At 36.0% G+C, this 12,534-nt stretch overlaps 1 protein-coding gene across 1 annotated transcript; it reads left to right on the forward strand.

Moving 5' to 3' along the window:
* Positions 1 to 9,076: 9,076 nt before the first annotated feature.
* Positions 9,077 to 9,763, forward strand: LOC131064853 (protein BIC1). Its single transcript, XM_057999153.2, has one exon. The coding sequence runs from the start codon at positions 9,161 to 9,163 to the stop codon at positions 9,572 to 9,574; it is 414 nt and encodes a 137-aa protein (XP_057855136.1). The 5' UTR covers positions 9,077 to 9,160; the 3' UTR covers positions 9,575 to 9,763.
* Positions 9,764 to 12,534: the final 2,771 nt, after the last annotated feature.

The raw sequence follows: 12,534 nt of genomic DNA on the forward strand, positions 1-12,534 counted from the left end.
AAGTTATAAAAAAACACTTCAGATTGTCATCTAAGGGTTTTTGATTGACTGGAATTTTATGTACATCTTATCAAATTTTGCTACAAAATCCCTCATAGACTTCAAAATCTCTTTCTTTAATTGGGCCAATTGAGCCAAAAGAGAGTGTTAATCTTCAGCGACTTTGAATCTTGCCTCAAACATCATTTTCAAATCCTGCCAAATTGTTATCACATTGTTTGGCAAGTGATAGAACTAATCTGCTGCTACTCCAGTCAGTGTTTGTACAAATAGTCTTACGGCAACATCCTCATGTTGAATAGATATTATCCCACAAGCAACATTGAACGCATTCAAGTGTTCATCAAAAGTGGTTTTTCCATCACCACTTAATTTTGGCAAGTGATCTTTCACACCTTCGGGTAGAGGATTCATATTTAAACCTAAGTTCAGTGGACCTACCACAGTTCCCCAAGAATTATTTATTGTCATTGGAAAGATGATATTGAGCGGATTCGAGTTGATTATATTTGGTAAAGCAATACAATGCAAGGTCAAAGCTTGACAGACTAAGGATACAGGAAGTAAAGGAGACGGGGAAGGAGGCCTACATCTTGCTCATCTTTGAGGTGAAAAAGTGGGTTGAAAATTTAGGTTTTGCAACTCTTGAAAAATAGAATCAATTATCCCTTCCTGTCTTTGGGACCTAGTATATCTTCTTGACTCTGGTCTTGCAACTAGGAAACCAGTCTTGTGATTTGATTCCCTAGCAAAGTCACCAAAAATTTGTTGGTTAACAAATTTGTCCCTTTCTTCATATTATAATGTTTTCTTTCTTTGAATAATAATATGACTCTTGTACACCCTTTTATGAAAGGAAACAAATAAACCAATAGTTGGATGAACCAATTAAAAATCCATCCTCTGCCTTAAAGGGTAGCTCCTTGTATGATTTGCAATAAATTTTATGCAGAAAAATTTGAAATGAATACACTTTTAACCAAAAAGTGTGGAAAGGCTTTAGCATTCATCTATCAACACAAAGGAATGCTTTTGAAATAAAACAGAAAGAATATTTTGAAGATCAAATTGAAATAAGAGCTCACAAACTCCGATTTTCACACATGTTCATTTCATAAATTTAGAGCAAAAGCAAATGCATAGCAGTATGAACTCTGATCAATTCTCTCTCATGTCTCACAGGACAAGGGGGATCAGCACAACTCAATCCACAAATGAATTTACTTGCAAATAATGGTAACAATGAATCCAGAAAACATAGGAATAACTGATAACAAAATGATATCATGCACATTAACTGATTTCTCAAGAAAGATCACCAATCCTCAAACACAGAGATTCAAAGACTGCACACCATAACATTTCATTGATAAACCAGTCATTCTAGTTTTAATAAATTCACAGAAAATAGATATTGTTTGTTCCTTGAAAAATAACAGTTTTTCCCCACCTTAACATAAACTTACTTCCTAGCTTAAATAGCCTTCAGGCTCATAGTTTGTTACATAACCATTAAAACTTCACTTGAATCATAGGTTAAAGAAACCGTTTACTAAAAACAAGAGAAACTAAAATAACAGCCACAGAAAGGCTCACAGCTCATCCCTTGATTGATCATGACTATCGTGGCAGAGGAAGCTACTAGTCTATCTTGCTTTGCCGCAGAACTACACATGCCACACCATTCTAAATGTGTCGTCGAGAAGTTCAGGATGACTTGAAAGTAGGGGAGTCCAATATGCTGGATTCATTGCTTCCAAACCTCCTTGTCCATATTTACTTGTGTCACCCTTGCCTTGCACATTTCCAGATGATCAGAACAAACCGTGAGCATTGACTCAATCCTGGCTACTTTTGAGAAATCATCCATACTCAAGGATTTTGTCTTCCGAATGAATTGTATCCTTTCTTGGAAGATTTTTGTCATATCTGTGGCAACTTCAATTTTCTGGGCATCATCTTTCATAAGCTAGATGTCAATGCATTTGAGATCCTTTTGCATTGTATCAATTAAATCTATCAATCTTTAAAGCAGTTTAGTGGATTCTTCGTGGCCCTATTTGATAATTGTGCCACTCCACATTTTTCCTTGACACATATAATACATTATCATCGAGGCTTTCCACAAGTTTTTCAGCTAGGAACTTCATCACACCAAATTTTTGTATATCATTCATATGTGCAAGAACTGCCATCCATTTGGTCCTTTCTTTCCCCCAGGCAACAACCTCTAATTCCAATTCCTTGCTCACAGTCACATCATCCTCATATACTTTCACTAGACTGACAATGTAGTCTGAACCTTGTTGTATTATAAGATCCAACCATTTATTGAATATCTTCGTGACCATTCTGTTTCTTTGGACTTGATCCAACATCTTTTGATTTGTTGGAGATTTGAGATCAAATGATATTGCCACCTATGACAAGGGTTGAGGATTTGGATGGTGAATGGCATTGATGTACTCAGCCATTTGAGTGATGATTTGCTTCAGCTCTCTTTTATCCTTCTCATCCTTCCAAGATCTAGAAATCATTCTCTTCATGGAAGACTCTAAATGTTTAACATCAATGGATCGTGAAGCAACCCCCAGATCAATCTTTTCCACTATGAAGTCATCCTTGATAGCTTTGTTTGCATCTCTATCTAGAATAGGCTTGGCTATCTTAGTCGTCCAATGACCTGTTGCTTCATCTACCTCAAGCATTGTCTGTGTTTTGAGTCTTTTCGGCTTGGATACCTTTCCAAGACACTTGTTGACCATGTCTTCTATAGGAATTGTAATTGGAACCACACTACATTTCTTCCCAACATCATCTTCTAACCATCGCAATGTGTTTGTAGGTTCTTTAGATGGAGGAGTGGTCTGGGTATCCGGTAAATTGACAATAACCAAAGTGTTTATTGGGTTCAATTCACTCTCTGTTTCTTTACCAATGTCCATTTCTTGTACCGCGGGCTCACCCAAATCTTGTTGATCCATTATTACTTCTACCTCTTCACTTGGATCCAAGTCCACAACAATCTGGCTCAATGTTGGCTTTTTACTCTTTTTCTTTCTCCTTGACCGAGTTACTCGAGCTACTGTAGGACCTAACTATGACCTTTTTGATCTCCTAGATTGTATTTTTTCAACAATTGGCTTTGAACCACCTGCAACATCAACAATTTCATTAGTGGAATAAATAGGAAGTTGAGTCGCAGTATGTGAACCAACTCTTAGTTCATTGGAGGATATGAGCAATCCTTTCTTAAATTTTTGGTCTCTCAACCACTTCTCAGTTCTCCTTACAACATTAAAATTTTTAGCTTGAATATTATCATCTTCCTTTTTATTCCAGACAATCTCAGGGATTGGCTTTCCTTGAACTTCCTTGTTGAATTCAGGATCCAGAATATCTTCCCATGTTTCCTCCTGTACTCTGGATACATTGATAGGAAGCTTCATGGTGATTATATGTTGCAGAGTAAATCTGGACCACAGTCTCCTTCTTACCTCATATTCATCACTGCAATTCTCCCAGTAATATTCCAACTGGGGTTCATGATGGAAGTGGTCGTCCACATTTAGATTTTCCATAGCATAACCTCTGCTATCAAACCTACATCTAGCAACATAGGGTTGTAGGTTCATCCTCTTAAATTCCAATTCCAAATTTAAAGCATCGGATACAGACTTACAGCTATAGTATCCAAGTTCAATAGGAAAGGCAACTCCAAATTTGCCTTTTGCCCCCAACCTTTTATCCATTTGAGCTAGCTACCTGCTCACCCCTATGAGTACATAGTTATCAAAGGCATACCTAGGTAGCTTGAATGGTTCACCTTTGAAACCATCTACCTGAAGGTAGGTGAACCTGGGAAATTGAATGAAGAAGCTATCATATATACTTATTAACTCCATTGCTTCAACTTTCATTCTCTTGTTCACATTGCCTTGTAGTTCAAAAGCAAGTCTCCCTACAAAGACACCATTCCATCTGGCAATATGTTCTACAGGTTTCTGCTGCTGTAACAAAGGGTGGTAATCATAAACCTTCATACCATCCACCCATGGTTCATTGAGCAAACCAAGCCAATCTCTGGTACAAGCTAGTATGTAGAAAAGATAAGAGGACATATAAAAACTAGACATACCCACAAAGTTACTCAAACCTTCATGGAGTCTCTCTGCAATTACCTGGGCCCAATCAAGATATTTGTCACCGGATAACTGCACCTGAATGTAAAAATACTTCCAATCTTCCTAGTAAAAGGAGTGTGAGTTCCCTTTTAGCCTATTCAGTAGTATAACAATGTCTCGCACTTCTGTGATGAAGTTCTCTCTAGTCAGGGGCTTTGGCAGTCATGACCCTCCTTTTTGTACTCTTAGGAGCCAGTTTCTTGCAATTACACTTCTATACACACTTTTTTTCTCTGAGAAGAAGGCGTATGAGGTCCCAATAGAACAATCCTCATATGATTCCTTGTGTTGGATTCCCATCACCGTCATTATTGTTTCCCTGTTGATACCAACTAGCAACTCACCATTACTCATTCTTATGCATCTATTCTCTGCATCATACCTATTCATGAAAGTTATCACCAAATCTAGACATGGTGCAGCAAGTGGAAATGCAGTGGCTTCAACGAGACCACTTCTTACTATTTTCTCCATTATTGAATCAACTTGAGGGTTCTTGGTTCTTTCTAAGAAATCCCCTAGATTGGCGTGAGCCAAGGAAGTATCATCTAGTTCTGGTAATATGCTCACTAAACATGACGTCCGACCAAGCTTCGGCAATACCGGCCTCATACTACCTATCTATACTTTTAATCAAGCAATTCTAAAGTAGGGTAGAATTCTACTCCAACAAGCTAAAGATTTTCTTCCTACACTGATAAATCCTCAGAACTAAATAAATACAGCATAGGGGAATCATCTGAACTTACCTGTTACCACCATGAATCTAGAAACCTTCTCAGGAAAGTAGAGTTGAATTTACCTTCAGCGCCTCCAATTTTCTCAATTATAGTAGCTGCAACCCTTACAAATTATGGAGATGAATTCATATATCCTTTTAAACAGACGGGAAAAAATCGAGAAAACCACACACGTTTCATAATGATTCACTTAAGCGTGTGAAGTAACAGTGAAATGACTGAAAATCTGACACCTTAATTGCCCATCACTTTCGCACAAATAGTTAATGTTCTCATGATTACTTTCCAAATTTAGAATTTTAAACTGTTAGATGCCGAGAATATTCCTTCTTGCTGCACCACTTTCAGTGTTAACAAAGTCTTTAGGATCAGCTTGGAGTGAACCTTTTGAACCTTGAACCATCTTACAAAGAGTTCAATGGTTCAAGTTCATCCGGGAAGAACAACAATGAACTATTAAAACAATACCGGGAATGAGCAATAACCATGACTTACAAGCAAGAACTTTGAACCTTGAACCATTGAACTATTGAACCGAATAGACAATTGGTTCAAGGTTCAAGTTCAAAACTGACTTAAAACATATTGGCACCCACTCGTTAAATAACATTACATAGCCGCGACTCACAGAAAGACGTTTTGAACCTTGAACCAAAAAAGGTTCACGGGTTCAAAGTTCAAAACACATAACAATAACACGCTTGCTTTGATGGAGATAAAGGTCGCTAAAGACATTTTCCTAAAACGCGCCTTAAACCTTGAACCAATTGAACTATTTTAAGAGTTCAACGACTTAGGTTCAAAACGAAGAGGTGCAAAAGACCCGAAAGAATAGAGACGCCATAAGGCAACCCGCAAGCTTGAACATTCTAAATGGAAAATTGTGAGGGTGCTAACACTGTGTAAAAAAGTACTATTATGATCAATTAACCTCTTAATTAAGAAATATGAGATAGCAATATTTTGATTAGTTAATGAACAAATGCACACAAGCTATAAATTTCAGAAATATTTGTATCTAAATCTAAAAATAAAATCATGTTATCCAAGCGTAAGACATGCTGGGTCCACCAAAAAGATATGTTGAATTTGAGATCCTAGCCTATGGATGTGAAATAAAATATCAAATCTTCATGGCATATCATTCGAAGCATAAACAAGTTTAACTATAGTCCTAATAGGAGAGTTGAACACTAAGGTCTATGAGTCCTTTCCTATAATGGGAGGTTTATGAGTCCTTTGTAGTAATGAGATTGAGATTTTGAAGTATGTGTGAATGACCTAGGCTAAATTATAAGAAATAACAATGCCAATATAGTACAAAATACCAACACAATAGCTCAAATATGAAAAGAGGAGACAGATAGGAACCTATAGCTACAATTTGGAGTAGAAAATGTAAGATAAGGTTGGAAGGAACCCTAGTCTGAGGGTGTCCTCATCAAACGTAAGTTCCAAATTTTGAATCAAAAGGTATTTTAGATTCATCTCTCTGAAAATCAGCTAAAAAGTGTTAGACATGATTAGAGGGCGCCCGCTTCATGTATTTCTACCAATTTGAACTTTGAGGCATTTGTTGGATCTGAACCTACACACACAAAATGGGATAAAATGTTGTGTTGTATAGGGGTTTGCCTAAGTCAAATCCCATGTTGATGTTCCCACCTCACTACAACAGTGTTTTATGAAAAGAGAGCTTGTCCTTAGAAAGGACAGAGGCTAAAACCTTAATGAAAATGCTTGAATTGACAAATATTACCTTAGACATGAAATTTGTGGTTTAAAGTCACAAATAAAGCTTGATGTTGCTTGATTTATGTTCATGCATGCCTTCATCATGGAGGAACACATCATAATTGATCATGGATGTTGAAACAAAGATGTAGACTTGAATGCTTGACTTCTTGATTACAATATGTGTTCGATTGTGTTTTGATTGAATGATCATAGGATGATAATTCTTCTTAGTCAAAGTTCAACAAGAGAGGGAGTTGTATTTATATGCACAACTTACACCTTTTCATATTCAATTTTCAGGGAAAGACAACATCGGGGAGCAATTTCCTATTACTTGCAAAGCCAACAGTTATAGTAAAAAGTTTGGGGCCAATTGCTTAGACGAGGGTGTTGGACGCCCTAGTCCCAACAATTTGAGCCTATGCAAAGGTCATGAGTGGGGGTTACACCAAGTTTCCAGAAATAGTCCCAAAACTGAGCACGGTCGAACATGAACCAAGTGTAACCACCTAAGTGGGTCTAAAATGAGCATGAAATTGTAAAGGGATACAATTTACTACACTATAGAGGTGTGCTAGAGCCAAAAGCATTGTTGGTAATAAATAGGGCTAATAGCAGTAACACCGATATATAGGGGGTCACTTTTGAGGACCAGGTGAATTTCATGGCTAATGAGTGGAAATCTGCTTCATAGTTGAACATGCCAATGGATTACAACTAGTTGGTCATTTTCTCTATCTTTCATATATTATTTGTTCTTTTATTTTTTTGTCTCTATGCAGGTGTTTCTTTGTTGTTTTCTTTTGTAAGTCTTACACCTCATGGGACTTGTCTTTTGTGTTATAGGGTTGTCTTTCTATAAAAGGTTGGCGCCCCTTTCAAAACCTTTTTACGTTAATAAAAAACATCAAAATTTGTAAAACATATATTTAATCAACTCAAGGTGAGAAAATAAATGGGGTTAGTTAACCAATTTTGGACTTTCAGAATGAAAAGGTCAAGTTTGTGATTGTAGATTCAACCTCATGATTGCATAAATAACCTTGGAGAATGAAACAAACAAATATGTGTATAGGCACATGTGGCAACTGGGAGGTTCAAACAAATATATAGGTATGCAAAGTCAACTTAAGGCGGGAAAATAAATGTTGCTTCTTAACTTATTATTGATTTTGAAAAGGAAAATGTTAAGTTTGTGATTGTAGGCTCGACCTTATGATTACATAAATGAACTTGGGAAATGAAATAGTCAAATCTAACTAACAACTATACATGGAACTTAATGTATAGGGAAAGGGGCCCAGTTATTAGCCATGTTCCAATAATCGTTCATTACTTGCTCACCTGATTCCCCAATTACTATCTTTATAAAAAGCTAATACATGATAAATAAAAACCCATTAAAATATTTAATATGCACCAATAGTCGCCCACTTGTAATCCGAGTAGTAAAAAAAATTAATATTTAATTGGAGGAGTTATGAAACTTTATTGGTACCCATAGCACATGATTATTGGGGCATTTGTGCATGAGTATTGGTCAAAATAGTTATTAGAAGAATATTTATTGGATTAGTTGTGCAAAATTTTGAGCTTGTTGTAGTGCATAGTTATTGGATTGTCTATAAATAGGTGTTGGGTGCACCTCTAGATGACCACTTTTTTTACCTTTATGCATAACAAATCCTCTCACGTTCTTCGTAACTATCTGAAAATTCAAACAATAACTTTAAGCTTTTAGTTCACATACAAAGAAACCCAAAAAAATCATGAAAATCTAATACATTATTTACAAAATTAGGATGTGCAAAGTTAAGATAAACAACTAATGGTATCCTTCGCCTAAACTAGCTAAAAAGATAAAATAATATATAGATATATACCTATAAAATTATTAAAATTATAAGATAAGTGTATGAAAATGGAAGAAAACTTAAAAAGATATAAGGCTAGAGAATGAAATCACTTTTAAAAAACACACCATTTATCAACATATGCCTATGCCAAAACATTTCTTGAAAATGAAAAAGACTAAATAAGAAAGGGACATGGATGTGCATATTTCTCCACTCACAAGTAAGACAAACATTGAGTTAGACCCCTAAGGGAAAAGCTCCAAAGGTAGGAATAAAAGACTTCGGTGGAATGGCTAGCATTCCACTTTTGTCTAGGACTCCCAACGACAAGGCAGGCAAGCAAGAAATGCCTACGTGACTCCACCTCATTGATAGAAAATAGAAAGAGGGCAGGGAAAACATCTTCCTCTGCCCAACTAGTTTAGGGAAAAAGATTTGGTCTTTGCATTGAGTGGGCAAATCAAACTCCACGCTTGACTCTCCAAATCCACACAAGACACACAGACGTTTGCTCCATCATCTCCACATAAACCAAACAACCCTCCCCTACCATATATATCATAACCATCTCCTCCGTTCTCCTTTCCCAACAAGGACTGACTCTGCACATCTCCACCATTCCATTTTCATCTCCTCCATTGTCATGAAGAAGAGATCAAGCACTCCCTCTGATGATGGGCGTTCATTGCGCCGAGCTTCCTCTGCCCCACTCTCTGTAATCTGCAGAAGAAGTGGGAAGGAGGGCGAGGGGAACAGGAGTCATAAGAAGATGAAGATGAAGGAGGAGTGTGATGAATTCCAGGTGGAGGAAGGGGCAGAGGAATGCAGCGCCAGGGAGAGGTTGCAGAGATACAGAGTACAGGTTGCAGGGAGTGTTTGGATTCCTGATTCGTGGGATCAGGAGGAGCGTTTGAAGGAATGGGTCGATCCCATTGCTCTCGACCGCTCGCTTGCCCCAGATGGCCTTCTCTCTGCTCGCACTGCGCTCATCCGTGACTGCCTCTCCAACAGAGAATCTGATCCTCCTCCGCCCCCTGTCATTACTTGTTCTCAATAGCCCCCCTGTGTTTACTTGCTCTGAATCTACCTTCTTCTTATTCATGTATATGTTTTATAGATCTAACATCATGGAGAAATGGAATACTGCAAAATTTACTTATATATATGTTTTGAAATCTGTGAAGAATGTAGCCGTGGGGCAGTCTTCTTCATAATAAAGATTCAGTTTTTACTGCGTTTGACTGAATTGGGATCTTTCTGTGATTGTTGATGAATGTATAATGGAGTTGATTCTGTTTGGAATTTGGACTTCTCTTCGTGATTTTGAGAATTTTGCATGGGTTTGGGATTGAGTTGTGTTGAGTTGAGATCGTTGCAGGATTATTTTTTTTTCAGTTGAGAGATTTAGCACCACACAAAAAAGGAATGGTTCAGAGCTTTTTTGTGTTTGTATTTGTTTTGTGCAGGTTTGTTTGTTCACATCTTTACTACAGTTGTTGGAGTGACAAATATCTTTACAATGATTCGAACTGTAAACGTTAGCAAAAGGAGTGGTTATCATGTTTTTATCTTTGAAAAGGAAAACAATATGAGCATTTTCAAATATTTATTGCATAGATTTATTGAATGGTGGTGGTAATATTGGTAAATAAACTAATTGTATTTAGTTTTAGTTTTAATGTTTTATTTAATTTTGGTTTTCATGTTGATGGGATTGCTTGAGAGTGTATTTTGACTTGTTATTGATTTGCATTATTGAGAAATATTGCGTGATTGTTCTTTACTAAAATAATAATTGTTGAAAGTTCTCATCTAAAAATTAGTCTTTTTTTTATTGTTTGGCATGTGAAAATTATAATAAATAACGTCACATTGTGTATTAAATGGTGGTGATAATATTGGTAAACAAAATAAATGAGAGATATAATAGATCTATTAAATGGTGGTTGAAATTATTGGTAAATGAAATAATTAAAATTTATGAGAGATTTATTAAATGGTGGGTAATATTATTGGTAAATAAATTAAATAGAAATTATAATAGATTTATTAAATAGTGCTCGATTTTATTGATAAACAAAATAAGTGCTTTCTTAAGTTGCATTGAAGAGGGTTGTTGGTGTGAGCATCGTACTTCACTACCTAGTTATACTATAGTACCTATTTACACTTTAGTCTTCACATTACTTAGGTTACCTTTTTATTTATGTGTCATTTCATAGGATTTAGACACTTGAAAAAATCTTGTATGCTTTATGGATTTTATTCTTACTAAACTAGAAAGGTTATTGTTTTATACTATATTATTACTATAAATACTTTATATGAAGCAATATAACATTTTTCTATTGCAACCCTCAATTATGGAATTTTCTTTGGGTTTCTTTTATAGATAGATGTTGATGCACATGAATATGCCAAGATCTCGCAACCAAAACAAAACCAAATCCAGAGATAACTAAATCCACAAAAAACTTAAATTACATTCTTTAAAATATACAAGAGCTGCTCTCAAGATTATTAAATCTTATATTAATCACAACAAGAGAACTCTAGTCCACTTTCAAAAAGTTCCTCTCAACAAACACCAACCTTCTTGAAGTTAAATCACAAGTCTAAAATACACACAATAAATCACAAGAAACTTGTAGACAAAACCCAAATAGATTATATTAAATTATTATCAAAATTTACAAAGTCATTTCATCTCTTCAATGCATTCCATTATTCTTCAACACAATTAAATTATTCTTAGTGATAAAATCTTTCTCTATTCATAGCTTGTCATTCATAGCTTGTTCTTTGTTATACCACTCCCTCTAAGTTGAAATATTTTTCTCCTTAAATCTACAAGCAAAGCTTTTTGCTTTTTTGGTGTCTCTTTCTTTTTAGATCTATTCATGTATTCATTCTTATTCAATTCTACTCTCCTTCCTTCAATGCTAAGCTCTTCACCCTGCCATTCTTCAAAATTCCAAACCAAAATTTTTTTATACCTTCTATACATTCTCTTGCCCACACTTTCATGCACTCCATTTCTTTTTGCCTTGCATTACTCTTATTAATATGGCCAATTCTCTAGTTATTGTTTTATGCAACCCCCACTTTCAACTCTTTTTCATTAACATGGGATCCAACCCACCATATTCTTGCCACCTCCACCAACAAACATCTGCACTATTCTCTCCAACATCATACAAAGCTTTCTCTGGTTAACAAAATTCCATTTGCACCAATTCTTCTTCTACACTCACTATTATGTTCACCACAACATGCACATTATATTTCTTTACCTCTTCCACTTGTACCTCTTTACTACCTCTTGTCACATCCACATACCATTCTACACTCAAGTCGTCATTGTAGACTTTATGAAAATCAACAATGCCCATTTTCGCTCTTGCATTTTGCTGCATCATTTCATCCTCCAAATAACCGACAACTATTGCATATTTTTCTTCACTTCCCTCTTGTGCTATCAATATTTCCAAGCCTTCACAAAGATGTTCCTACATTGCAATCTCCTCAGGTTTGGCTTCAAGAAGCTATTGATTCTTCTAATCGCTTCTTTTAAGATGACATCCTCATCTTCATCAACTAATACATTGAATTCATAACCCTCCAAATCCACCTTTTGAACTTCTTCCTCTTCTAATGCCTCATCCGATGAGGTACTTTCACCTCCACACTCTCTACTTTCATTAGTTAGCTGATGGTCCACAACAACCATTTTCTCCTTTCTTTTTTCTTCATTTCTTCTCTTCTCCTTAATTGTGTTATTTACACTTATGTGGACTCATCTTGCATACTTGTCCTTCCATGTTCCTTCTATCCAAGGGATGCAATTGCCCTATTTCAAGGGAATTTTCTCTCTCGTCTAATATTCTTTCTTCCATTTCAATCTCTCTTTCTAAGATACCTAAGCTAACCTAGATCTTCCACAATTCTTCACAGAGCATCCTATTTTTCACTTCTTCCCAATACTGTACCAAAAATGAAATTATCACAGGTCTCCTC

This window comes from Cryptomeria japonica, chromosome 1, assembly GCF_030272615.1.
Source record: "Cryptomeria japonica chromosome 1, Sugi_1.0, whole genome shotgun sequence".
In the NCBI taxonomy this organism is placed as follows: domain Eukaryota; kingdom Viridiplantae; phylum Streptophyta; class Pinopsida; order Cupressales; family Cupressaceae; genus Cryptomeria; species Cryptomeria japonica.